The 26,925-nt window shown below is 46.8% G+C and overlaps 1 protein-coding gene across 6 annotated transcripts in view; it reads left to right on the top strand.

Moving 5' to 3' along the window:
• VWA5B1 (von Willebrand factor A domain containing 5B1) overlaps positions 1-25,593 on the top strand; it is a 70,719-nt gene extending 45,126 nt beyond the window's left edge. For 3 of the 6 annotated variants that reach the window (XM_079986782.1, XM_079986785.1, XM_079986784.1), the window contains 11 exons: positions 3,303-3,488; positions 6,688-6,883; positions 8,656-8,852; positions 12,332-12,560; positions 13,601-13,921; positions 14,922-15,059; positions 15,757-15,870; positions 17,894-17,971; positions 19,101-19,161; positions 19,764-19,887; positions 21,193-25,593. In XM_079986782.1, coding sequence (XP_079842908.1) covers positions 3,303-3,488; positions 6,688-6,883; positions 8,656-8,852; positions 12,332-12,560; positions 13,601-13,921; positions 14,922-15,059; positions 15,757-15,870; positions 17,894-17,971; positions 19,101-19,161; positions 19,764-19,887; positions 21,193-21,903 — 2,355 coding nt within the window. In that variant the 3' untranslated portion in view covers positions 21,904-25,593. The remainder of the gene's footprint in view (positions 1-3,302; positions 3,489-6,687; positions 6,884-8,655; positions 8,853-12,331; positions 12,561-13,600; positions 13,922-14,921; positions 15,060-15,756; positions 15,871-17,893; positions 17,972-19,100; positions 19,162-19,763; positions 19,888-21,192) is intronic. The other 3 variants (XM_079986787.1, XM_079986786.1, XM_079986783.1) reach the window with 2 other exon arrangements.
• Positions 25,594-26,925: the final 1,332 nt, after the last annotated feature.

Raw genomic sequence — 26,925 nt, 5'->3', positions numbered from 1 at the left:
AATTTCCATGCCCACAAATAGGGATGGACAAATCTGCTCTTCCAGGGGCTTTTCAGTTTCTCATTTCCCCCGCTCTGAAATACTGTCCTCCACCTTTCTGAAGTGCTTTGTGATTGATTGACTTTTTTTAATTACACACCCTCCTGAAAATGGGTCAGCCATTTCGGTGTGAATGTCTCCTAATAAACACTTTTTTCTTTGTACACAGTTTTGATATATACACACCTTCCCTCCTCAAAGCAGTCCCTTAACATCATGCACATTGTTTGCATGTTGTTTTCAGGGATATTTGGATTTTTAAGCAATCTTGCCCTTAATAGGTGCACTTTTGCACACGTTATTGGGCAGGAAAACTGCAAAATTTGGAGAAGGGTGAATTTCAAAGGATAGGTGTGTTTCAGTTTGCCTGTTGGTTCAAGAAGTGCAGATTAGACTGTTTCTCATTCAAATGCAAGTAACATGAAAGTTCTCCTTCATCCCACCTCACAAAATTGGAAGACTGCTGAATTGCAACTTATTACCAAACTTAAAACCATAGAGAGACCTGGTCTTAACAAAGATATTGGATTCTTATCTCATTATACATGACAAAGCCATTTTTCACTTTCTCACCCCTTGCTTTTTCCTGTAAGACCTATTGCAGTCGTTAAGAGTCGTCAACAGGCTCATCACAGCTATCTGCCAATCACCCATTCCCACCACCCTTCTGAGTAATACCCCTCCCCACCTTCCCACTATTTAGAAGGGTCTGGTGACTTCTGTTTCAGTGTATCTGAAGAAGTGTGCATGCACACGAAAGCTCATACCTAGAACTAACTTAGTTGGTCTTTAAGGTGCTACTGGAAGGAATGTCATTTAAGTTTCATCCTTTTCCCCCTTCACCTCCTCTCTCACTTTTTCTGGACTTGCAAGGGCCAAGGCCACTATCTTCCAAGAAAGAAGGGGCAATAGGAGCTTCTTTGTTTCGCCAACTAGTTAGTTAGCTAGGGCTATAGAACTCTTTCCAAACAATAATGCGCTTCCCTTAATAAACATAAGCTTCCTTATCTTACACTTAGTCTGAGTGCCTTCCAATTAAAGGTGCGCTCCAAGCAAGGATACATTTTGCTAAAGGTAACCTCCTGCTGTTGCATACAAACACCAAATGCTGACAGGAGGAAAGGTCAGATAAAAATGCCATGAATATATAAATGTTCACAAAATGTTTGGAGCTCCCAACTCACAGTCCAGCAATGACACTTCTAATCAGGGTTGGTCCAGCTGGAAAAGAAGGTTTCAAGAGTCTGTGCACCACCGGCTCATCATCTTCCAGTCTGGATTGAATAAAATCTTGCTGGCTCACAAGTTTTGTACAACCTTTAATTTTTATTTTTATTTTATTTTTTGCAGATCAGCCAAGTTTGGGGGGGGGGGGAGAAAGAGACAGAGCAAATGAGGGGATGGAATTTATGCGTCTTCAAAAGCTTGAGATTCTCCGCTCTGTATCCCTGAGATGAAAGCAAGCATTTATAGGGCCATTAATTTGGCCATTGGACTTCTCTGAAAAAAGCAGTGTCAGCTGCTCTCGGGGGACACATAGAGCAGCCTCATCTAAAACAACACTTCCCTGTTTTGCCGTGTGATTTATAGCAGAAGGGTTCACTCTCTTTTGCCTCTGAAAGCAGCTCCTGAACCATGGACTGGTATGGAGAGGCAGAGAATTCTCAGGACTGCAGCACTGCAGACAACATTTTTTTAAAAAAGTAAGTGTAGTGTTTAGTGCACTCTGTTCCTGGAGCCCTAACACAAAGGAAGGAAGCAGCATAGGAATGAATCAAAATCAACAAAGCAGCTGTGGCACTTTCAATACATTTTAAAATACATTTATTGCATCATAAGCTTTCGGAAGGTTGGAGTTAGGAGTGAGCAGATTCACCACCCCAACACACACACACACACACACACACACACACACACTCTGTTCATAGGTTTGCTCTGTCTCGTGTTTCACTCCTCCTGAACTCTGTTTAATTGGAGCCATACTCGGCGGTTTCACTCATACGTAAGGGTAGAAGAATCTGTCCGTTTCAGCTTCTCAGCTTCTCATTCTTAAATTCAGATTTCCACATTTCCACAGCAACATTTGCGATTCTTTGAAAATGAAAAAGTCATCAGCATTGCTGTGCAGATTTCTCCTGATAATTGCATTTGTATGTATTTTCTCCTCAAAATAACGTTTCCCCCCCCCAAGCAATTCCCCCATATGTAATGCATTTTCTATGTTCACCAACGTTATTGGACTTTGGTATGCAGTGTGTGGACTGTGAATTTGGCTTAGAGAGTGGACTTTACCTGTTGCAATCACACATAGGGATATGAGCCTTTGCTTAAGGATCACTTTGAGCCTTCGCTTAAAAATAAAACAAGATTCTAGTCCTCATGTTTCTAAGGGCTGGTTTAAACAGGAAATTTTATTATATTGAGTCAGACCATTGGTCCATCTAATTCAGTAACTGCATCGCTGACTGGCAGTGGCTCTCCAAAGTTTCAGACAGGTCTCTCTCAACCCTACCTGGAAATGTTGGGAACTGAACCTGGAAAATTTTGCATGCAAAGCATAAACTCTCCCATGAGGTGTGTTGTTTCCCACATTCTCCCATCTTTTATGCAGGGGAGCAGGCAGTGATTTGGTGTTTTAGGGCTTTCCAGTTCAATACCAGTACATCAATTATTCCTAGAAACAAGCTAAGCACCCGTAAGCTCTTTATTCTGCCGACTTTCCATAGCAGTGAGCAGCCTTGCATCCATATTTTGCTCTAACCAAAATTTCCAAACGGCCTTCAAAGGCAGCTCCAGGTACAACTCATGGCAGTAGTGCAGCCTGAATATGTGGGTGGCGCTGTGGGTTAAACCACAGAGCCTAGGGCTTGCCGATCAGAAGGTTGGCGATTCGAATCCCCGTGACGGGGTGAGCTCCTGTTGCTCGGTCCCTGCTCCTGCCAACCTAGCAGTTCAAAAGCACGTCAAAGTGCAAGTAGATCAATAGGTACCACTCCAGCGGGAAGGTAAACGGCATTTCCGTGTGCTGATCTGGTTTGCCAGAAGCGGCTTAGTCATGCTGGCCACATGACCCGGAAGCTGTACGCCGGCTTCCTCAGCCAATAAAGCAAGATGAGCGCCGCAACCCCAGAGTCGGCCACGACTGGACCTAATGGTCAGGGGTCCCTTTACCTTTACCTATGACCAAATCTCAGCACAAAGGTTTACCAGTACATGTGATTGGAATCTGATTTGACAGACTTGTTCTTGCTCTGGGTTCCCAGATGATAAAATCTCTGAAGAAGGCGATGGCTCCTGTCATTAGCGATGTCTCTGTGGACTGGGTCTTCCCTGAAACAGCCGAAGTCTTAATCTCACCTGTCAGTGCCAGCTGCCTTTTCCCAGGGGACCGGTTGGTGGGCTACAGCATCGTCTGTGATACATCCCTGTATGTTTCGAACCCCAGGCTGGTGAGTAACCACCCACAGTAAACCTTCTGCTTAATATAATGCCATTAACGATGATCTGGCTCCATCCTGTTCTTCCCCCATTACAGAAACAAATTGGGTTGACTTTTATAGCTCAACTCTCCATCAAAGGACTCAGTGTCTCCTAAGTCCATTATCAGTCAGAGATGAATGGATGGAGGCAAGATCCAGTGAAAGCAAGGTAGCTCTTATTTTTCTGTTGCAGCAGAGTTCCCCTCCCCATCTTGCCAGGAGGCTAGGACCCAGAACGAAGGTGTGTGAGAACTTTTAAAGACTTTAGAAATTGCTCAGCCTCTTAACCATAGACCACCCAAAAGCATCATAGACACATCACAGAAAGAGGTGGTCTACAACAGAAATTTGAGTGTGGCTTTTCTCCTGTCTGTCAAAATAATGGTCACTGATTGCATTAACTGGCCAGTCTGGGCCATTCTTTTGAGATGGTGAATACCTTAGTTTTTTGTTTTTTTAATTGTTTATCTATCGATCTATTTATACTTTTCAAGTTTATACGTTTCACTAATGTTATACATTTCACTAATTTTACAGTCATTTTGACATTTCAAAACTTGACTTCCTTCCCCCACTTTCTGCAGTTTTAATATCTTCTGCATATCCAAATTAACTTAATTTGCTCATTTACTCATCTTCTTTAAATATATACTCTTATAAAACTGCAGGTTGTTACAATAATCCTGCCAATGGTTTCATCTCTTTATAATTCATCTGTAAATATTCAACAAACCATTTCCCTTTTTTTATTTAAAAAATTGTTACAGTGGTACCTCGGGTTAAGTACTTAATTCGTTCCGGAGGTCTGTTCTTAACCTGAAACTGTTCTTAACCTGAAGCACCACTTTAACTAATGGGGCCTCCTGCTGCCGCCGTGCCGCCAGAGCACAATTTCTGTTCTCATCCTGAAGCAAAGTTCTTAACTCACGGTACTATTTCTGGGTTAGCGGAGTCTGTAGCCTGAAGAATATGTACCCAAGGTACCACTGTATCTTGATTACTTATTCTTCTGGTAAATTTTGCCATTTCTCCATAAGTTTTTATATCCATTCTTCCTTTGCTGGGACTCCTGTTCTTTCCATTTGGGGGCAAGTAAATACCTTAGTTCTTGAATCCAGGTCACAGCCCTACCCTGTTCAGCTGAGATTCCTGCTTTGCAGGGGGTTGGACTAGATGACCCTTGGGGTCCCTTCCAACACTACAATTCTATGATTCCGTGTAGAAGGCATTATACAAACTCAATGCTGTGAGAATCGGGAGATTCACTCCCAGTTGCAGCAGACAAGGCCGAACTCAATGAGGCAATTTTTCAGCCATATAAGTAGGCATCTTTTATTGATGGTCACCCTCACCTGAGAAATCAGATCCAGGAGAAAAAAAGACAGTTTGCCGAGATGGCAAAAATGACTGCATCAATCAGGAGCTGCTCCAATCAAAAATTCTACACAGAATGGGAATGCATAGGGGAATACAGGAAGAAATATGGTGTTAAAGCAGAACTCTTAATAGGCAATTGTTAAGCGTGTAAGGACAAAAGAAGTAATTATAATTTAACAGTTTTCATGTTATTCTATTTTGTTAAAGCAACTAGAAAAAAATATTATGATGGGAAGATCTCACACAGGTGAAGGGAAGCAGTGGGGAGGAGGGAGGGTTAGGTTGAATTTGAGAAATAAAATAATAGGATATAATAAAAGGATATAATAGATTCTTATAGAATAGTAATATATTGTAAACAGAATAGAAGTTCAAAAGGGGAAGTAAATGTATATTTAGTATTTTCATTATTGTAATAGTTATTATTATTTCTTATCAGTAGAAGGCAATGTTAATTTAGGCTTCTTTGTTTTACTGTCTGTATAACTTTCTTAAGAGGGACGCAGGTGGCGCTGTGGGTTAAACCACAGAGCCTAGGACTTGCCGATCAGAAGGTTGGCGATTCGAATCCCCGTGACGGGGTGAGCTCCCGTTGCTCGGTCCCTGCTCCTGCCAACCTAGCAGTTCAAAAGCACGTCAAAGTGCAAGTAGATAAGTAGGTATCACTCCAGCGGGAAGGTAAACGGCGTTTCCGTGCCCTGCTCTGGTTCACCAGAAGCGGCTTAGTCATGCTGGCCACATGACTCGGAAGCTGTATGCCGGCTCCCTCGGCCAATAAAGCAAGATGAGCGCCGCAACCCCAGAGTCGGCCACGACTGGACCCAATAGTCAGGGGTCCCTTTACCTTTACCTTTATAACTTTCTTAAGTCAAGAAGAAGAAGAAGAAAAGGGAAAAAAGACAGCAAGTGGAGAAGGGCTGTAGCTTATCATTAGAGCACCTGCTTTGCATGCAGAAGGTCCCATGTTTAATTCCAGGTAGGACTGGGAGAGAAGCCTGTCTGAAACCCTGGATGGCTACTGCCAGTCAGTGTAGACAGCAACAAGACAGATGGACCAAATGGTGTGGGGCAGTATCAGCTAGCTTTGCAGCGGGAGCTAAACGATCCTTTTGAACCAGTTTCCTTCCTCTCTCCTCTAGGATCTGGGATCCCACAGCTAATTCTCCCCTGGTCTCCTCGCTGGCCCAAATAGGACTAATTTAGCCAGCTAGCCTTGGCGATCATCTATTGTTTATTGGATGGATTCCCCCCCCCCCAATTGATTTTTGAATTCTGAATTTATTGTTATTCACGTTTTATACTGTGTGTGTGTGTGTGTGTGTGTGTGTATAATTTTTTAACATATCATTTTCAACAGTAATTAAACATACTTTTACATCTTATTCGAATTTTTGACTTCCATCAATCTTGTCTGAAAATTTCCCAATCTAATCTCTCAGTATGCATTTCTTATCTTCCCTGTTACATTTCAAACTCATAACCAATATCTCTATCTTTTTCTGCTTTATAACACTTCAAATATTTCTCCTCACAAAACTTCTTGTAGTCCTACTAGCGTAATTTGTTGATTACAGCTGCTCTTCAAATAATTCATATACTTCTTCCAATCTTCTGTAAATCTCTGGTCCCGCAGGTTTCGAATCCTTCCTGTCATTTTGTCCAATTCTGTATTTTATGCTGTTTTTTGTTACATCAAATGTTTTAAATTTGTTGTTAACCACCCTGAGTCCAGTTTTCTGAACCGGGAAGGGCGGGGTATAAATCAAAATTTATTATTTATTATTATTATTAGGACAAGAGGCGACGCTACAGCATGCTGCATTCCCAAGAGTCTGGCAGCTCCGTTTTCTTCCACTCACAAGAAGAAGGAGGTGGCTTGGATGTCTGGGGCTGCCTCAAGGATTCAGAAACCGGGTTGCCTTCAGAGAGGACCCCTGAACTCCTGGGGGTTGGAAGAGACCTGGGAAGTGAATCGGAAGTGGACTCTGGTCAGTTTCCTCTCCTTCAGCTCTTTGGATGTGGTTCATACATGTAAAAGGGGAAAAGAAGATTTTCTCCTTTACTGTTCCTAAACGTTCCTCCTTTCCCAGATGTTTTGCTCCGTTTTCCATGTTTCCAGATCAAGTTTGGCAGTGTGGTGGCGACCTCATGAAAATTCATTAACGTCCTTGTGCAAGTTTATTTTCATATACGCATGCTTTTATGCAATTTTGCCTAATTCACACATCTTTTGCAAAGCAACTTTCCCTAATATGTGCATTATATTCATGAACGTGTGCATTTCCCCCCATACATATTCATTTTTTAAAATTATTATTTTCGTATGCAATGTTTGGTTGGAGATCTCCATTGCAGAATTCAGAGAAGGGCTCGTTTTGAAGGATAGCCATGCTTCATTCTGTGTATTGGTTCAGAAAGTGTGAATTAGGTAGGTTCACCTTTAAATGAAAATGGAATTGTCTTTCTGCCAAGTCCTTGGGAAAGAAGCCACCTTATCTTGGTTCCTTTTGCATGTTGCTTTACAGTTCATAATGGCGCAAAGTGCAGGGGCTCATTCTGGAAAGGCATTTTTATCTGGTGCAGTAAAGCACCACAATTTAGATGAAAGCCAGTGTGGCAAAGTGGTTAGAGTGCTGGGCTAGGACCTGGAGAGACCTAGGTTCAAATCCCCACTCATCCATGAAGCACGCTGGGTGACCTTGGACCAGTAACCATCTCTAGGGCTAACCTACTTCACAGGATTGTGAGAGTCAAATGAAGAGGGAGAGAGCCACAGATGCTACCTTAGGCTCCTTGAAGGGTCATTCCACGCCAAATCACCTGGTGCCATGTGCTCTCATAACTCAGATTTTCTTCAATTTTTTAAAATGTGTAGATACCTATGATAGAACCTCAAATTAATTTTTAAAGATATTTTGGTCCAAAATTGGGCGCAGGAGAATTTTTTAAAATTTTTGATTTTTGAGCGATTTAGGCTAATGCAATTTCTGCATCAGTTTAGAAAAAACCCTCCTGTTTCGCTTATTTTTCAACCAATTTGGCTTATTTGGATATCAAAATAAAATTAATTTAAAAAAAATTCTTGAAGGAAATCTGAGTCGTGAGAGCACGGTCGAGTATTAAAATCAGGTGTTTTGATGTGGAATGACCCTGCCAACCTAGCAGTTCGAAAGCACGCCAGTGCAAGTAGATAAATAGGTACTGCTGCGGCGGGAAGGTAAACGGCGTTTCTGTGTGCTCTGGTTTTTGTATTGGTGTTCTGTTGCGCCAGAAGCGTTTTAATCATGTTGACCACGACCCAGAAAGCTGTCTGTGGACAAACGCTGGCTCCCTCGGCCTGAAAGCGAGATGAGCGCTGCCACACCATAGTCACCATTGACTGGACTTAACCGTCCAGAGGTCCTTTACCTTTACCTCTTGTATGGTCCACAGTCTGCGGCTGCTCATGTATCCACCCCTGTCATGAGAGGCCCAGGTGACCTCAGTGGCCAGGTGTAGCTTTTACCAGCCTTTTTATTAGTTGACTGATTTTATTTCTCAAGGGAGCTGCTGCTTTGAGGAGAGCTTTACCTATTAACTTCCCCCAGCCCCCCCCCCGCCTATATTGCTATGTAAAATAGAGTTGTATCCAAGGCTGGTCCTACTCAAAGTAGGTCCATTCAAGTTAATGGGCATGGCTAACTTAGGTTCATTAATTTCAGTGGGCCTAGTCTAAGTCGGATTTAGTTGCATACAACCTACTGGTGCTTTGTCTTCCCAGGAGTGGACGCGACAACAGCTCCGTCACGGCGTAGGGCGTACAGCACCAATCAAATTGCTGACCACGAACCATTCCGGAAGGTTCCCACGGCCAGCGACCCCAGCTCTGCCCTCATTAAGAATCCGCTTCGGAAGGCCCAGCTGCAGGATCTCACCCAACTCAGCCCAGAACCGCCATTGTGGCAGGTGGAGTTTCAGGTAAGCTTCCTTGCACTTTGAGTAAAAGATATGTTGGGGGGGGGGTGTCCCTGGAGCTGCTTATCTGCATGCCTTTTTGTTGTTTTCTAATGGGTGTGTCAAAAGCTTATTTGCCACACCTCTGAAAGTTCAGCACACCAGGGCAAGTGGCTCAAGCTATCTCCCACTACAGTAGACTCTTTCCGCAGAGGAAGTCAAGAACAGATCTTTAATGGGGAAATATGTCTGTAGATGGGAATGCAAGGGGTGTTCATAAGGAAATCTGACGATACCGTATTTTTCACTCTATAGGACGCACCAGACCATAGGAGGGGGAGAACAGGGGGAAAAAAATTCCCCTCCGCAGCACCCCTTCAGCGAAGCGGTAGGAGAAACGGAGCCCCTTCCATTTCTCCTCCCGCTTCGCTGAAGGGGCGCTGCGCAGAGAGGGAAAACTGTGCAGCGCCTCTCCAGCAAAGCGAAGCCTGGAGAGCAAGAGGGATTGGTGTGCACCAACCCCTCTCGCTCTCCAGGCTTCAGGCGGCTTTCCGCAAGCCTTCAGAGCGCAGCGGGAACTCCTGCTGCGCTCCGAAGGCTTGCGGATAGCTGCCTGAAGCCCCCGGAGCGCAGCGGGAGCTCTCCCTCTGCGCTTCGGAGGCTTCGCATTGCTATCGCTGAAGCCAAGGAGCCTGCATTCGCTCCATAAGATGCACACACACATTTCCCCTTAATTTTTGAAGGGGAAAAGGTGCGTCTTATAGAGCGAAAAACACGGTACCTTTCTTCTGAATGCAGAACAGGAGCAATCAGAAGATACATTCTCCTTGAAAATCTCTGAACGTAAGAAGCGTCTGCTAGATCAGGCCAATGGGCCAGGATCCTGTTCACACAGTAGCCAAGCAGATTCTCCCAATGGGAAGCACCACAAGCAGGAGGAGAGGGCAACACAGCACTCTCCCCAACTGTGATTCCCAGCAACTGAAATCCACTTGTCAAACTCACACATTCCTAAACAATATGCAAACCAAAACACAGCTATCCTTTTTAAAAAAAAGAATTTAAAAAGTGAACCTAGGAATGGAGTGTGACCCTCTCAGTACTACGTATATGAATCCCTAATCCCCACCCCCTTCTAAGAAAGGGCCTTGTTTAAAACATACAGAACGCCACAGAACGTCACAGAGGTTCCAGCTGTGGTTACCAAGCAACTGAGCCCTGGTATCATACACCTAATCTTCCTCTCTGTAATTAAAGCAGCTGGCTGGCTGAAGCTCGTATATTTTGCTTTGTCTACCTCACAAGAGGTCAACGAAACCTTTCCAATAAGTGGAGCAGCATAGATCACTCGAGACATGACATTCAGAGGAGTCGGTGCCGGTCTGTTGGCTCTATAAACCATTAAGAGTCCTTGTAGCACCTCGAAGATTAACTGTGGTTGGAATCATTGTGGAGAGCCGCTAGCTTCACTGGGTACTTAACCGAAGCACATCTGATGAAGTGAGCATGAAAGCTTATGCCGTAAGGAGTAAGTCTTTGAGGCAGTGTGAGACTCTCTCTTGCTCAAACACAGCATGATTAAGAATACGTGAGCATAAGAGGCCTGTTGGATCAGGCCAACAGCCTATCTAGTCCAGCATCCCGTTGTCCCAGTGGCCAACCAGGTACCTGCAGCAAACTAGGAAGCAGGATTCGAGCACAAGAGCACTATCCCTTCCAGGGTTTCCAGCAACTGGTATTCAGAAATATTAAAGGTAAAGGGACCCCTGACCATTAGGTCCTGTTGTGATCCACTGGGGTTGCGGCGCTCATCTTGCTTTATTGGCCGAGGGAGCCGGCGTACAGCTTCCGGGTCATGTGGCCAGCATGACTAAGCCGCTTCTGGCAAACCAGAGCAGCGCACAGAAACGCCATTTACCTTCCCGCCGGAGCGGTACCTATTTATCTACTTGCACTTTGACGTCCTTTCGAACTGCTAGGTTGGCAGGAGCTGGGACCGAGCAACGGGAACTCACCCCATCATGGGGATTTGAACTGCCGACCATCTGATCAGCAAGTCCTAGGCTCTGTGGTTTAACCCACAGCGCCACACACGTCCCTGTGTGTGTGCTGTCTTTAATTACAGTGTGGAAGCTGTTGTTTGGACTCAGGTTTAGCTTGCTGTAAGATGCCTGCTCACTGGGGCGCAGGTGGCGCTGTGGGTTAAAGCCTCAGCGCCTAGGACTTGCTGATCGAAAGGTCGCCGGTTCGAATCCCTGCGGCGGGGTGCGCTCCCGCTGCTCGGTCCCAGCGCCTGCCAACCTAGCAGTTCGAAAGCACCTCCGGGTGCAAGTAGATAAATAGGGACCGCTTACCAGCGGGAAGGTAAACGGCGTTTCCGTGTGCGGCTCTGGCTCGCCAGAGCAGCGATGTCACGCTGGCCACGTGACCCGGAAGTGTCTCCGGACAGCGCTGGCCCCTGGCCTCTTAAGTGAGATGGGCGCACAACCCCAGAGTCTGTCAAGACTGGCCCGTACGGGCAGGGGTACCTTTACCTTTACCTTTAAGATGCCTGCTCAGGGATGCCAACTTGAATAAAATATTGGGGGGGGGGGCGGCAAGTAAGCCCTGCCCTGTATAACAGATCACAAGACACAGCATACGCACACCATTTGAATGGCAATGCCCATCAACTTTGCGGACCCTCGGACCCTTCAAATATTTTAGGGGGAGGTGAAGGGAACTTGGTCCCTAAGAGACCTTGTGGGAAGCCCAGTCTGCAATCTGAGGAATAGTAGCAGTGGTCTACCTAACTGAGCAGAAATTAGAGTTACTGAGCTGGAGAATGGGAAACCCTTTGAAAGTAGAAAATCTTATTTAGGGCTTGTGGCTCTGTGTGTCTGTGTGTGTGTAAATGTTTGGCTTTGGTGTGACTGGAATGAAGCCTGCTGCACAAAGGTAAGCGTCTCATCTGCTGCTGCTCCTCTGACTTTTGCCTCAAGCCCCACCCATGCAGCGTCAAAAGGTTTGCCCCAGAGCAAATGCAGCCCTTGGAGCCAAAAACCTTCCCTTCCCTTGTTGCATGTGGATCCCATTTCTGACCACTCTTGTCGCTCAGTGGCATAGCGTGGGTTGCCAGCACCCAGGGAAGGATGGAGTACACACGTGCATTCAACTGCCTAAAGATATCCACATTATTCAGGAGATTGCAGCTGCAGAGATAAGAAAAGAAGAGTAATTTCATTGCCTGGAGAGGTCACTTCCTGGTTCACATGGAGAGGTCATTTTCAACAGAGCCACATAAGCATGCAGCTGAATTGATGCAGCACGGGGTGTTGAAATTTTGCACTCCCTAACAATTTTCTGCCTGGGGCAACTGCCCCTGTGGCCCCCAAACACTACGCCACTGTTGTCACTTTTATCTCAGAACCAGCTGTTCTTCCTGAGCGATGCCCTTGTTTTCCCAGAGTGTTTTTGGGTGGGAGTATGCACGGGATCCTACCTCTCCTCTCCTGACCTTTCAGTCTTCTCAGGCTTTCGCTGCCAGCCCTCAAATATCTACCCCAAGAATACGGGGGGTCGGAGCAAGGCGGCCCTCCCTGCTGCAGCAGAGTCGTCTCTCCTTCTGCCACAACCCAGAATCACCACAGCAGCACAGCAGCCTTGCACAGACTGGGAAGAACTTTGGGCCACTTGAGACCGACTCCCTCCCAGGGTCCATTTTTTCAGAGAGCCGGAGCCCGGGGGATCTGGGTAAGCCATCCAAATCACCAGGCCCTAGGAGGCTTAGTTTGGTCAGAATTGAGTATACACTTCCAGAGTTAAGACTAAGTACATTACTTCTGGCAAATGAGCCACCGTGGCTGCTAGAGGGCCATGGAAATTTGTGTCGGTTGCCAGATGTGAAATACATCAGCATTATTTACTGCTCTCCTTGCCCCATTGCTAGTTGAAAATATTGAGTTAGACAGACTAATGATCTGGCTTTTCAAGTAGCTTCATATATCACTCCCTCTAATAGCAAACTCAGCTGGTGAGTGCTAACAGGATTGTAGCTGAAATAGCACCACTCAGGAGCAAGAGGGAAGCATTGGGAATAGTGTTGGGGAATCCAGAAGATTGCAGAAGTACAAAAAGATTTAGGGGGGGGGAATCATAGAATTGGAAGGGACCCTGAAAATCATCTAGCCCAACCCCTGCACTGCAGGAATATGCAGCTGCCCCATACCGGGATCGAACCTGCAATCATGGAGTTATCAGCACCACGAAGAGGGCACCAACCCCTCTCCAGCCCAGTGGGGACTGAGCATGCTTAATAGACATGGAATAAAGGTAAAGGGACCCCTGACTGTTAAGTCCAGTCACGGACAACTCTGGGGTTGCAGTGCTCATCTCACTTTACTTGCCAAGGGAACTGGCGTACAGCTTCCGGGTCATGTGGCCAGCATGACAAAGCCACTTCTGGCGAACCAGAGCAGCGCACGGAAACGCCGTTTACCTTCCCGCCAGAGCGGTACCTATTTATCTACTTGCACTTTGACGTGCTTTCAAACTGCTAGGTTGGCAGGAGCAGGGACCAAGCAACAGGAGCTCACCCCATCATGGGGATTCAAACCTCTGACCTTCTGACTGGCAAGCTCTAGGCTCTGTGGTTTAGACCACAGTGGCAACCAAAGGGGAGGGGGGAAAGGAATGGAGCAGCATGGAAGAAGGGCATGGCTGGCTGAGTGGAAACCTGAACAAGACATTTCCCACAGGTATCACATAACTGCTTACATCCCTCTCCCCGGCAGATGTTGCCCAGCACCCATCCTTCCTCTTTGAAACGGAGACTTCGTCGGATTGGGAATCCCACGACCCAGAGATTGGCTCAGCCGGCGGCAGCTGGCGGCACTCTCCAAGATCCACCTGCAAGGCGGTGGTGAAAGGGCTGCGGAACAACGAAGTGGTCCAGTGGGAGGTGCTGTTTGACATCGCCCCGCTTTTCCAAGGTCGGGAGGGCAAGAGGAATGACGAAGATGATCTCTGGAGCGAGACCTTCCACCACCTGGCTGCCAAGTCCATCGTCCGGGACTTTGAGCAGCTCGCAGAGAGGGAATGTGAAATTGAGCACGGTAACTTGCATTGATAGCTTCAGTGAAAGTGCTACTCTTTGCTGGGGGGTGGAAGATGGAGTTACCCCAGTAAGCCAAACCATGTTTTAACATGCTGTAGATATAACTTGGGGCCCTGTCCAGACATCATCATCATTATTATCAAAATTTATATACTGCCCTTCATCTGCAGATCTCAGGGCGGCTCACAACATAAAATACAATATATTAAAGGTAAAGGGACCCCTGACCATTAGGTCCAGTCGCAGACGACTCTGGGGTTGCGGCGCTCATCTCTCTTTATTGGCCGAGGGAGCCGGCGTATAGCTTCCGGGTCATGTGGCCAGCATGACTAAGCCGCTTCTGGCGAACCAGAGCAGTGCACGGAAACGCCGTTTACCTTCCCGCCGGAGCGGTACCTATTTATCTACTTGTACTTTTGTGCTTTCGAACTGCTAGGTTGGCAGGAGCAGGGACCGAGCAGTGGGAGCTGACCCCGTCACGGGGATTCGAACTGCCGACCTTCTGATCGGCAAGCCCTAGGCTCTGTGTTTTAACCCACAGCGCCACCCACGTCCCAAAATACAATATAAAAGCACAAAATACATGATTACCCCCCACACACACACAAATCAGCAACCCCCTCTCCCCACCCACTCCCACAAACACATGTAAAAGGAGTATAGGATGTTAATCAGCCCAAGGCCTGGTTGAAGAGGATCGTTTTTGCCTGGTGCCTAAAGGTGTATAATGAAGGCGCCAGGTGAGCCTCCCTAGGGAGAACATTCCACAGAGGGGGAGCCACTGCAGAAAAGGCCCTTTCTTGTGTTGCCACCCTCTGGACCTCTCATGGAGGAGGCACATGAAGGAGGACCTCAGATGATGATCTCAGGGTCCAGGTAGGTTCATATGGATGTCTTTCTTACTGTGCAGTCAGATTGGATCTGTAGGAAGCAAACTTCTCTATCTCGGGGGGGGGGGGGAGATTGACTATCTCTACCCGGCACTTTTTGTCCAACAGGGTCCGGCCGGCGGTACCAGGTGAATGCCGTGCACACCAGCAAAGCCTGCAATGTGATCAGCAAATACACAGCCTTTCTGCCCGTAGACCTGAGCAACAATAGCTACTTGCCGACCGTTGTGGAATATCCCAATGCAGGTAGAGGAGCCTAGCCGGAGCACAAGGATTGTGGGCAACAGCACCTGGTGTCACCTGGAAGACTGACCAGTACAAGGGTTATGTCATATGCTCCTGTGGACTTAGAAATGTAGGAGGCTGCTGTCTTGTTCAGAATCAGGCCTTGGAGCCATCTCATGCAGGGCTGCCTGCAATGGGTGTTGCCAGGATTTTTCTTGTGGGGGGGGGAGTCTTTGGGGGGGGGAACCTCAGTTAGCTATGCATTTTTATTGATTTATGGGGGGCAGCTGCCACTCCCTGCCTAACCACCCACCCAGCTACACCCATGCTACCTATCTTTTAAAACACATCTGAAGGCAGTCCTGTTTAGGGAAATTTTTAATGTTTAATGCTGTACCGTGTTTTTAATATTCGGTTGGGAGCTGCCCAGAGTGGCTGGGGAAACCCAGCCAGATGGGCGGGGTATAAATAATAAATTATTATTATTATTATTATTATTATTATTATTATTATTATTATTATTATTCCTGCATTCCCTTCTGAGAAGCTTTCCAGGGTCCCCATGCTAGCAGTAGGCAAAGGTGGGTGGAGAAATTGTTTTGCATGGGTGGGTGGGTGTGTTTCATTTTCATTGGGTTAGAAGACATGTCGACCCCCTCCCAAACCCTCAAAATTGCCAGTTCTCACTCTATAATGATTCCATCTGATTTGTTCCAAGGTCCAGCCTTGAAACCCGGCAGCCAACGGAATTCGGGTTCTGAGAACAGGCGGCACAGAACACTCTCCTCTGGGCTGGGACGCATCCAGTCAACCTGTGGTCAAGATTCAGCAGGTGACCAATTGCTTGGCATGAGTAAGATAACAGCATTCCTGTAGGTTTCTTTTCTTTTTCTTTTTCTAAAATAAATTTGATTTTTCAGTTTTCACAATATGACCAAGACACAGAAATTTGCAAACACAAATTATGAATACAATTCCATATTTGACTCCCCCCCCCCTTTTGTGGTTCCTTTTCTACTTTAGATTTTTAACATTGAATATTCCACTTTACTCCATTTTTAAGCAATTCTTCCTTTTACTTTAGTACTATTTTTAACTGCTTGATTTAAGCTAATCCTACTAATGAACTTATTTGCATGCCAGAAGTTTTCAGATATTCTACAAATTTTACCCTCTTGGTTTCTTATTACATCCATCAGTTTTGCCATTTCGGCATAATCCATCCGTTTAATCAGCCACTCTTCCTTAGTTGGTATAGCATCTTTTTACACTTCTGGGCAAACACCATTCTGGCTATGGTTGTGGCACACAAGAACAAAATTTAAAGGTCCTTTGGAATCTCTTTATTTGCAATTGTTAAAAGAAAAACTTTTGGGTTGTTTTTTTTTTTTAACTAAAGTAGGTTTCTTTTTTAAAAGGCATAGATTTATTTTTATTTTTTAAAAAACCCATCTGAATTCTCCCCAGGATTTAAAAGGTCTGTTTTTATTCTGATATCAAGAAGCTGGCGAAATTAGAACCGTACCCCAGTTTCTTGAGGGTTTCCTTCCAGGATCAGTTCCAGGGACTGGATGTTGACCCCCCCTTAGGGTTATGGGCCTTGCAATGCCCATACCTGCCACCAGCCCTGCTGAACCCCCCCCCACCTTATCAGCATGCAATGAGCAGATGGTTCGCCTAAAATTGTAATTGCACTGAGGAGTGGCGGACTTGGGTACCATTGCACCCTGTGCGAGCCCAAACTTTGGTTCACCCCCCCTCCCCCAGTCCTCACACTGCCTTCCCAAAGGCAGGTAAGGAAGCACCTGGCTTTGTGAAGTAGGTGCGAGGCTCTGGCAGGGTCCTGGAGCCCTCCCATCTCTTCCCGAAAGCTGGGAAGGCACCAAGGAGGACTCTAGGGAAGGAGGACTCTAGGACCCTGGCAGAGCCTCACAGATGCCCCTGCAGTGAGCAACCCAATCCCTGCTGTCAGGTTTGCAGGTGGTTGCTCGCGAGTAAACAGCCAGGACTCTGACCTGTCTTTTACAGGTTTTATTTTAGTGCAAACTATGTACAGTGCAGGGACACGGGTGGTGCTGTGGGTTAAACCACAGAGCCTAGGACTTGCCGATCAGAAGGTCGGCGGTTTGAATCCCCGTGACGGGATGAGCTCCCGTTGCTCGGTCCCTGCTCCTGCCAACCTAGCAGTTGCACGTCAAAGTGCAAGTAGATAAATAGGTACCACTCTGGCGGGAAGGTAAACGGCGTTTCCGTGCGCTGCTCTGGTTCGCCAGAAGCGGCTTAGTCATGCTGGCCACATGACCCGGAAGCTGTACGCCAGCTCCCTCGGCCAATAAAGCAAGATGAGTGCCGCAACCCCAGAGTCAGCCATGACTGGACCTAATGGTCAGGGGTCCCTTTACCTTTATCTTTTATGTACAGTGCAGAAATCCAAAGTTTCTGCCTCAGTCACTTGCAGATTCTGGGAGTGGCCTCTTCCGGTCCTCCCCCCAGCATAAGAACTTAGACACCCCAAATCTCTACCTCCCCTCCTTACATTTCATCCCTCTTCGAAAACTGGGCGATGGAAGCGGCATCTCTGTTTCCAGACCAGCCTGGCTGAGCGGAGTGCTTGGGCTCTCAGTAGCCTCAGTGAGCCTTTCCCTCGCTTTGCCCCTCCTTCCCCCCTCTGCTTCACTTGGGGCAGGGGTCTCTCCACTGCCTGATAAAGAGCTGCTTCTGAGCAACATCAGAGGCTCCCTGTATTCTTGTGCCCCCTTCCCCCCTTTCGATGCCAGTTCCCTGATACCTGCCATGCTGCAGAAGAGGCTAACCCAGGTGGTCACTGGTTCTTGTCTCTCTTTCCCCCCCACAAGCAGATGCAGAAGAGAACAGCCTGTCTCCGTGCAGTACACCGTCCTCCTCGGGATGGGATCGCATCACTTTCCCAGATGGTAAGGAACGTCTTAGAGAACCTTGCACCAAGTCATAGGATCTTCTAGCTCAGTATTGTTTACACTGACTGGCAGCAGCTCTCCAGGGTTTCAGGCAGGGGACGGTCTCAGCCGCAGCTCGCGATGCTGGAGGTCGAACCTGGCACCTTGTTCATATAAAACAGACGCTCCACAAATTAACTGTGGTCCTTCTCCTTAGGAGAAAGAAAGATTCCAGTCCTAAGAATCATCGAATTGTAAAATGGAAAGGAGCCATAAGGGGCACCTAGTCCAATCCCCTGCAATGCAAGAATCTTTCGCCCAATGTGGGACTTGAACCCACGACCTTGAGGTTAAGAGTCTCCTTCTCTACCAACTGAGCTATAAAGCACTGACTTAAGTAGGAACATAGAAAGTTGCCTTAGGACTCATCCAGCCTTCCACTCGTCCAGTTCCTAGAAAACACAGGTCAAAGAATTTTGCCACTTGCCCTGTGCTTTCCAGGCATCTGCCTGCTGCTTTCCCCCAGGGAAAACACGTTCTTTACTGCTGAATCGGAACAAACAGCAATTTGTGGGGGAAATCCAATTGACCTTTGCTCTGCTTCAGCCATAAAGAGTGGGTTTTCTCGGGGGGAAGTAGCAGGGAAAGCGGAAGTGTGGACAAGTCCTTAGACTGGGTCATATCATTCATTCATCTACTTTAGGACACAGTGTGCATTTGTGCAATCCAGTGCGATCCCCGACCTCATTCCCCAGAGAAGGGGCATGAGAAGGCCCAGGGTCATGGCAACCTCAGGCCGAGGGCCACGTTGCCTTCTGGACAACCTTCTGAAGACCACATGCCAGTGAGGCAGAAGCGGGTGGAGCAATGAATGCAAATTCCACTTCTTGTGTTTACAGCGAGTTGGATTGTACACAAATTTATTTCCTTCTTTCTGTCCTCTGCCCAGACAAGCCAGAGGCATTATTAGAGTAGAGGGACACATTCCACCATTGCACCAACCCTCAAGAAAGGTGAAAAGCAGGACTAGGGAGGGGTGCAGCTTGGGGAGAGTTCTGAGGGCCAGATAGAGAGACCTGCTTTGACCACTACACTAAACTGTCATCCTTCCGGCTCTGGCGCCATCTTCCATTTTCTCTCTCCTCAGTTCCACTACGAAGTCCATCTGTCTCCTCTCAGAAATCCATTGAGAGCTTTTTTGCGGCCAGGTAAGGGCTGATGTTTCCATGGTCTGTTTCTCTTCCTGAAAGGGCAGCATGAGGTGACCATCTCAGGTGGCAAATGCCAGGGGGGAGGGGTGGCGATCAGGATTTGCACCTTGCACCTCCTAGGAGAGCCTGCTATCCTTGGGGACAGTGGAGAATGTTGTTCTGTCAACCAGTGTTGAAGGAAGACTCACACAGGCCAGGCAGCTTTTGTATATTGATAAGAGGGCTACACTGTCCCACCTCCCAGTTTTTCTGTGGACAAAGAAAATGGCGGAATTAGAGAGGTTGTTTGTACACAGCTTTAGTGGCAAGCCTTCCCCTGTGCTCAGCTGTGAAATGTTGGGCGATCTTTATTTTGTTTAAAATGTCGCCCAAGAAAACTTTGCAAAAACCGGCGGGTCAAGATGTCAGTAGGGTGAATGGGCTCCTCACACAGTCAAATCTTTTCCTTGAAACTGACTTGAATTCTGTGGGGTGGGGTGGGAGAAACCACTTTCCCTCAACCAAAGAGCATGTGCTTGACTGGGAGAGGGCAACCATCATGCTGAAGGCTGAACAGCGCATCTCTGCTTTCTTTGCACATCCCTGTCTTGGTGGTCCAGGCTCACCTTTAACAAAACAAGACTGTTGACGCGAGCAGCCCGAGGCTTTATGGGAAAAACACCCACCAGGACCAGCGAGACGAGTTTGGAAAGCGACAATGAAAACATTGACTACCTGCCCCTTGTAAGTATCGAGTCCCACCAGGTTCAGACACTGCTCTCCAAGCATTCACATTGGGATGCTTCCAAAAAAACCCCACATCAAGTTCTGTATTTCCTTGTGACTTTTTACTGAAGTGGAACCCAGGTATTAGGAATGCTTTGTTGCACAGCTCTTGTTTCCGACATTTGCACAAGAGTTGTGCATATAAATTCAATAACTAAATAAATAACTGACTGCAGCTTTCGCACAGTCTGCAGTTCCTATGTGCCTCCATCCCTTCCACATGGCACAGGTGCATTGATGAAGACACTTCCAGAAATAATAGTAATCCCCATATGCAACCTTGTTCTTGTTACTTATTTCTTAGATGTATTTTTAACTTTATTTTACCCAGTGGTAACTCAGGGTTACCTACAATATATAAACAAAGATATATCAAAACGGATATAAACGAAAACAAAGGAAATCTAGAGGACAATCCTTTTTTAAAAATGCATGATTAAAATATCCCACCCACTGTGGGAGGCCTCAGATAACTAAAAGGCTAAAGCCTGGCAAGGGGGAAAAACATGTTTGCCTGGTACCTAAAGATGTGTAATGATGGACCCAGGTGAGCCTCCCAAGGGAGTGTATTCCATAAGCAGGGAGCCACTACTGAAAAGGCCTGTTCTCATATTACCACCCTCAGGATCTCCTGAGGAGGAGGCACATAGACAGAGTCTTCATGTGATGGGAGAGGAGACCCTGGAGGCAGTGGGGTCCTGAGCCACAGAATGTTTTATAGGCCAAAACCAGCGCTTTGAATCGGTCCCAGAAACTAATTGGTGCAGCCAGGCCAAAATTGGTGTTATGTGCTCAGGCCATCTTGCCCACCTTGTTATGATCTGAGTATAACTTAGTTGGCTACAATTCTGCTGGTCTAGGGTTTCTTAGGCAGGGCCGGCCCACCCATGAGGCAGGCTGAGTCAGCCGTCTCATGTGGCAGAAGCCTAAGAGATGGGGCACCCACAGGGGCACCCCACCACTGGCAGAGAAGTAGCACCAGCTTATCCACTGAAATCTCATGGGATCTTTTGTGCTCTGTGAGATCTCACTGGAACCTACTGCCACTTGGCAGGCATGGCCACACAATCCAGCTAAGGGAAGCTTCAGTGGTGCCATGGCAGCAAAATGGGATGTGGCGGCCCTGTTTGTAGGAGACTGAACACACTTGTCAACTGTTTATGTCAGTATTCTAGAGAGTTCCAACACTCTCCTTTGCGACCACCCGAGTTTCTTGCCTGTTTGGGAATCCAAAAGGACTACTGTTTTCCCCCTTCCCCTCAGGTGTCTCTCCAGCTTGCCTGCGGCTCCTTCCTCTTGAACAAGGCCTTCTGTGAGGCCATCAACATTCCCCTGGAGAAGCTGAAGTGGACGTCTCCTTTTGCCTGCCACCGCATGGCTGTCAGCCCCTCAGCTGGCTCCTGCGCCTCCAGGAGATCAGCCACCTCAGAGGAAACCAAGAGCTCTGAGGGAACTCAACCACTGGACAATGTCAGTCCCTCGACAAACAAAGAGAGTGAGTCTGGCCATGCCTGCCATTTTGCCAGCGGCGCTGTCGAAAGTCACTCCGGGGCCCTGAAGGCTGAGAACAAGCTTTCTCCTCCGGCCATCACCATCCAGCGCTTCTCCTTTCCAGAAAGCATTCCATCGCCTCAGGAGTCGCAGGCTGACAGCGGGAGAGGTTCTGAGACGGACAGCTCTGAGCTGCAGGCCTGGTTGGTGGACACTGAGCTCCAGCAGAAGAATGCACCAGAGGGAATGCTGTGGGCCACAGCCGTGGCCCTAGCCTGGCTGGAGCACAGCTCTGCCTCGTACTTCATTGAGTGGGAGCTGGCGGCAGCCAAGGCCAGCCTGTGGCTAAGCGAGCAAGATTTCCCCGAAGGCCGCAGCCTGCCGGCAGTGAAGGCAGCGGCTCAGCAGCTCTTTGTGCTGCTCAGGCACTGGGATGAAAACCTGGAGTTCAATTTGCTCTGCTACAACCCTAATAATGTATAGAGAGGAAGAGAGGGTGGGATCTCAGGAGGGAAGGTGGGCACACAGTGGCTCATTCACAAACCAGGTTACAACCTACCAATTACTGCCAGAAACACCCCTGTATGTTGGGTTGAGGGCTGGGCTGGGAATCTCAGGCCCAGAGGTCATATGCAGCCCTTCAAAGATCTCTATCCGACCCCTTGGGGTCACACCTCTCACTGACCCTCCTCCTGAGCTTCCTTGAGCTCTTTCACCTGGTTGAGACATGTTCTTGGACTGTGATAACGCTTCTTGCTTTCCTGGATGCAGAGTTGTCTATGTAAAACCTCTCTGACTGCTCTCTGTTTGGACTGTAGCCTGTTGCACAAAGAGAAGGAGTCCTATCCCGTAAGCCTAACCCCATCTACCACTTCCAGGTAGCCCCCAGAAGGTTGCCTGCTAGAGAATGTGGCCTTTGGGCTGAAAAGCAGTTCCCTGCCCCTGGGTTCAATGCTGCTTTCAGAGGCTACTCCCCACCCCTGCAGCCTTGTATCCTCTGCCAGCAACACACATTTTCTATGGGGCTAGAATCATTTAAACCGTGGTAATATTATGCATCCTTTTCTATCAAGTCCCAAGCTTGCAATGTGTATTGCCATCTTCTGTCTAAGTCCTGTGATGGTGGCTAATATTATTCCCGTCTGTAGATACAAACTGTGGAAGCTCCCTTAGCCCATGGGGTCCATCCAGCCCATTCTTGTAGACACCAGGGATGAGCAGCAAACTTCAGGCTCATGGGTCCCACTCCTGCTCTTGGTTTATTAAGATGCCGGTGAATGTCAAGTCCAGCAATCAGCGTGTGAAAGAGTGTCAGAGGAAGGGCAACATGTGCCTAGAATTAAGGAACAAGGTGCTTCTTAGCATTTGCTCAGCCCAAGGGTGTGTTTTTCTCACCAGATCTAAACTTACAGTCCAGTCCCAGACAAAACTCCACTCCTGGTTTTCCCAATAAACTTTCTTCATCTCAGCAGCTTAATTTTCAGAAGAGTCGGATGTGGAGAAAGCCTTATGTTTTTTATTGCCCTGTTGTTAAACAAACCCTCACAGATCTACTGGAAATCACCATGAGATCTAACAGTAGATCTACTTTCTGCCCACCCTGGTCTGTCTTGGCAGGGCAACAGATCACCACGTTTTCGAAGAGGAATCTCTTCCTGGAAGTGCTGGGGGTTGCACCTGGGATCTTTTCCAGAAAGGGCACCTGCTACAGCCTTTCTCCTATATAAGCATAGGAAGCTGCCTTCGACCAAGTTAGACCATTGATCTGCCTAGCTCAGTATTGTCTTCTGCAAAATGTAGGAATGATGTAAAAATCTTACGCTGGTACTGTAGTGACAAATTCAGAAGTGCAGGGTTCCCTTTGTGTTAGTCACAGACACACCCACTTCTAAGGTTATATGACCTAAGATTATACAATAATCTTACAAATATAAAACAATAATAATTAGGGAGGCATTGCAACGATAAATACAAATCTCCATTTGTTGCTTTTCAGCTGGATCTACTATTTTCTGTGCCAGGTACGTTGGGAACTGATTCAGAGAGCTCCAATATGTTCTTTCAGAGTGGCTTAAGCTGTGTTTACCTTGACGTTCCGCTGGAACAGCTTGTGTTGTCTGTGTTCCTAAACGCTTAGCTTCGGAGCATACATAACAACTTCTCCTCAATATTCTTCCCACACACCTTCTCCAGAGTGACCCTAGGAGCCAATCTTCCCTGGCTGGCTCAGCCCCTTTCACACTTATTCGTTCCAATCAGCACAAAGGGTGAGAAGGCTTCTTAGTGGCTAAAAAACTCCCCTTTCATGTTGATGGGGTTGACACTGCTGCAGAAATAGTAATTTTGACCGCAGATCACAACACCACTATAATCTGCTTTGTGGGAAAGAATCCCATGGAGGCTTATAAGCAACCAATGAAAACAGAATATTCCCTGACCACAGGCTTGCAATCACAAGACATGGCACACAACAGAAAAAGGAACAATCAGGCACCGGTTCTTAAAGTTTAATAGCACTTTTTATAATAACCACTTGGGAACAGTTTAGGGGTTGGAGGTGCCTGATGGAGCTGGCCTTTCAGTAGAGCTGATGGGGTGAGTCCTGCTTCTCATCTCTCTCACTGAGGCAGCCGCCGGAATGGTGAGGAGGACAGATGCAGATGCACAATCCCATCAAGGTTGGTTTTGAGCAGTGTCTTCTTTTATCAGCACGTTCCTGCACACTGGTAATGCAGAGGAGGTGAAAAGACTAATGTTGCAGCACAAAAACTTCCTCCCACTTTTCTTTTGGAGGGACCGTCCTTTGTCAACTAATGAGAAAAGGAATTGCATCCAAAGGGAAGATAAAATGTTGGTCGTAATGGGTGGGCCAGTGGCTTTTTGTTGTATTTACTTTCAAGGTGGCTGAGGGCACCTGGGAAGGCTGCAAGTGATTTGGAGAAAGAAAGACAAGACATTCACAGCCCTTTATTTCACTCTGCAATTCATCACCCCTTGTGGTTGGGACTCTGCAGCCCTCCCAGGTGCCCACACGTCAATTAAAGCCCAGGGAAAGACGTCATGAAGTAACTCCACATATGAGGCTAGGAAGGACAGGCACCTGGGGAGGCTACAGAGCATGGAGGAAAATGTTTGATGTAAAGAAAAGCATACATAGCATGCTTACATCGATAAGCTAAGCTCAAAGCCCTATATTTACCAAAATTATAAACTACCCTGAGAACCATGCAGACAAACAGGGAGAAAACTTTTGAGAAACTGAAGGGCAGGTCTTGGCACAACACAGGAAAGAACATAGAAAGCTATCGTATATTGAGTCAGACCATTGATTCTTCTAGCTCAGTATTGTCTACACTGGCTGGCAGTGGCTTCCCAGGGTTTTAGCCTGGGCACATTCCCAGCCCTACCCGGAGCTGCTAGAGATTGAACCTGGAACCTTCTGCATGAAAAGCAGATGCTCCACCCTGAGCTATAGACTTTCCCCTAAATGTAAAATAAGATCTCAGTCCTCATAGAATGCAAAGCTATGGCCAATTGCACATATGTAAGATGAGGAAGTTTAAAACAGCAGTGGAAGACTCCTAGAGCATCAGCTCTATTTTGAAAACAAGACTAGGTGATTCAGAGTTCCCAGTTATTCCAGGGAGGAATTCAGACTGGGAGAATTTCAGGAGCCCCCCTACCTGCCACTCATCTTCCAGCCCTCCGGCTCTGCCACCAGGGATGTGTGGAGTGGGGTTTTCTACTGAGCTGTGTTCATACTGCCGGCAAAGTGTTAGCAGCTTCATTTAGTTGTGTCAGTCCACCAGGTGGCCTCTTTCAATAATTGTTCTTGCTGCTCAATGTGATGATATAATTATCTAACGTCTGAAGTGCCTTCCGGATGTGATCATGCCTGCTGTATCACTGACGCTTTTGACTGTGGTGTCTGGGCTTTGCATTTGCCATCCCATGCGCCCGAAACCTCAAAAGTGGGGAAAAAATATTGAAACCTTTTCTTGCCTCCCTTTTGTTTTCCTGTAGCAAAGTATTCCTGTGAGCTAAAATATATTTACTGCAGCTTGCACAGTGTTGCGTGAAATCGGGATCAGGCACCCCTCTCCTCCATTTAAACTAGAGCCATTTTGGTAATTAAACAACAACCCACAAATTCAAACTTTGGTTCCCCTCCCCCCCAAAAAAAATATTATTTTGGTTTTCTGACTTTCTGCTCAGATTTTACTTTTGGAATCCAGCTGGAAATTAATAGAAGAACAACAACTTGATTTCTTGCCCACCCTTCATCCATGAGGTCCCGAGGAAGGTTACAGCAATATAAAAAAGCAAGATTGAAATCTGTTAAATGAGTATTTCAATCTCCAATGAAATACAGCCAAGAGTACATGAAAACCTTACTCTTGTTGATGGACATGAAGCATCAGCTTGCCAGATTCAATGGTTCCTATGCTTTTTTCAAAATAAGATAAGTGGAATTTCCACTGATTCCATTCTCTTTTTTACTTAAAACAAAACAAAACAAAACAAAACAAAACCTTGTCATCAGCTCCAGAGCTGGTACAGATTGTTGCCCTTTTCCTATGGGTCCAATACCTTCCCTAATTCACCTCCAACATGCCCCCTTTTACTCCCTACCACCATGGAAACCCTGCTGTTGGTACTTCTACATCAGCAGATCTTTCCACCAACATGGAGGGGCTGATCCAGTCCAGTATCCTGTGTTCACAATGGCCAAACAGATGGGAAGCCTGCATTTAGGTTATGAGGGCAAGAGCCAGAAGTCTCCCCCTTGGTGGTCTCCACAAACTTGTATTCAGACACAGACTGGATTACTGCAATGCATTCTACCTTTAAGGTTAAACTGAAAGTTGCAGGTAGGGCAAAATGCATCAGCTAGGTTGCCTTAGGCCAAGTTTATGGTCTAAGGCTGCAATCCTAACTTCATTCACCTGGTAGTAAACTCGACTGAATTCAACAAGACTTACTTATGAGGAGACATGGTTAAGATTGCGCTGTTATAAAGCCTTAACAACTCAGGACTGGAATAGCTGAGAATCCACTTTTCTCTATATCCATGCCTGTAATGGATGGGACCCTGTCCTCTTTACTGTTTCAACAATTGCCTACTACTCTGTGCTGCAAAAATGGTTTTTCTCAGGCCTTTCCCAAACTGAATTGCTGTTTTTAGTTTGCAGCTGATCTATGATCTATGAGGATTTTCATTACGCTCTCTATTTCTGCTGTATGACTGGTTTTATTGAATGTCTTTTTATGTACCCTTGCTCCCTGAATAGATAGTATATACTGAGTGATTTTTTTTAATGCTGTCTCTTATGCTGCAGATAGTCCACATAGTAGCTATTATGTGTGCTACTTAAGTAGTAGCCTCTGGGAGCATCAGAAATGTTGCCCCACCACCAGGCATTGCTCTCTGCCAGTCAGGTGGCATTTTCACTGGCTCCAATCACTTTCATCTCATTTGGAATAGAGCTGGGATCAGTTTCCCTA

The sequence above is a fragment of the Podarcis cretensis genome (assembly GCF_951804945.1).
Source record: "Podarcis cretensis genome assembly, chromosome: 8".
NCBI classification, from domain to species: Eukaryota; Metazoa; Chordata; class Lepidosauria; order Squamata; family Lacertidae; genus Podarcis; species Podarcis cretensis.
This window is presented reverse-complemented; position numbering and strand designations above follow the sequence as displayed.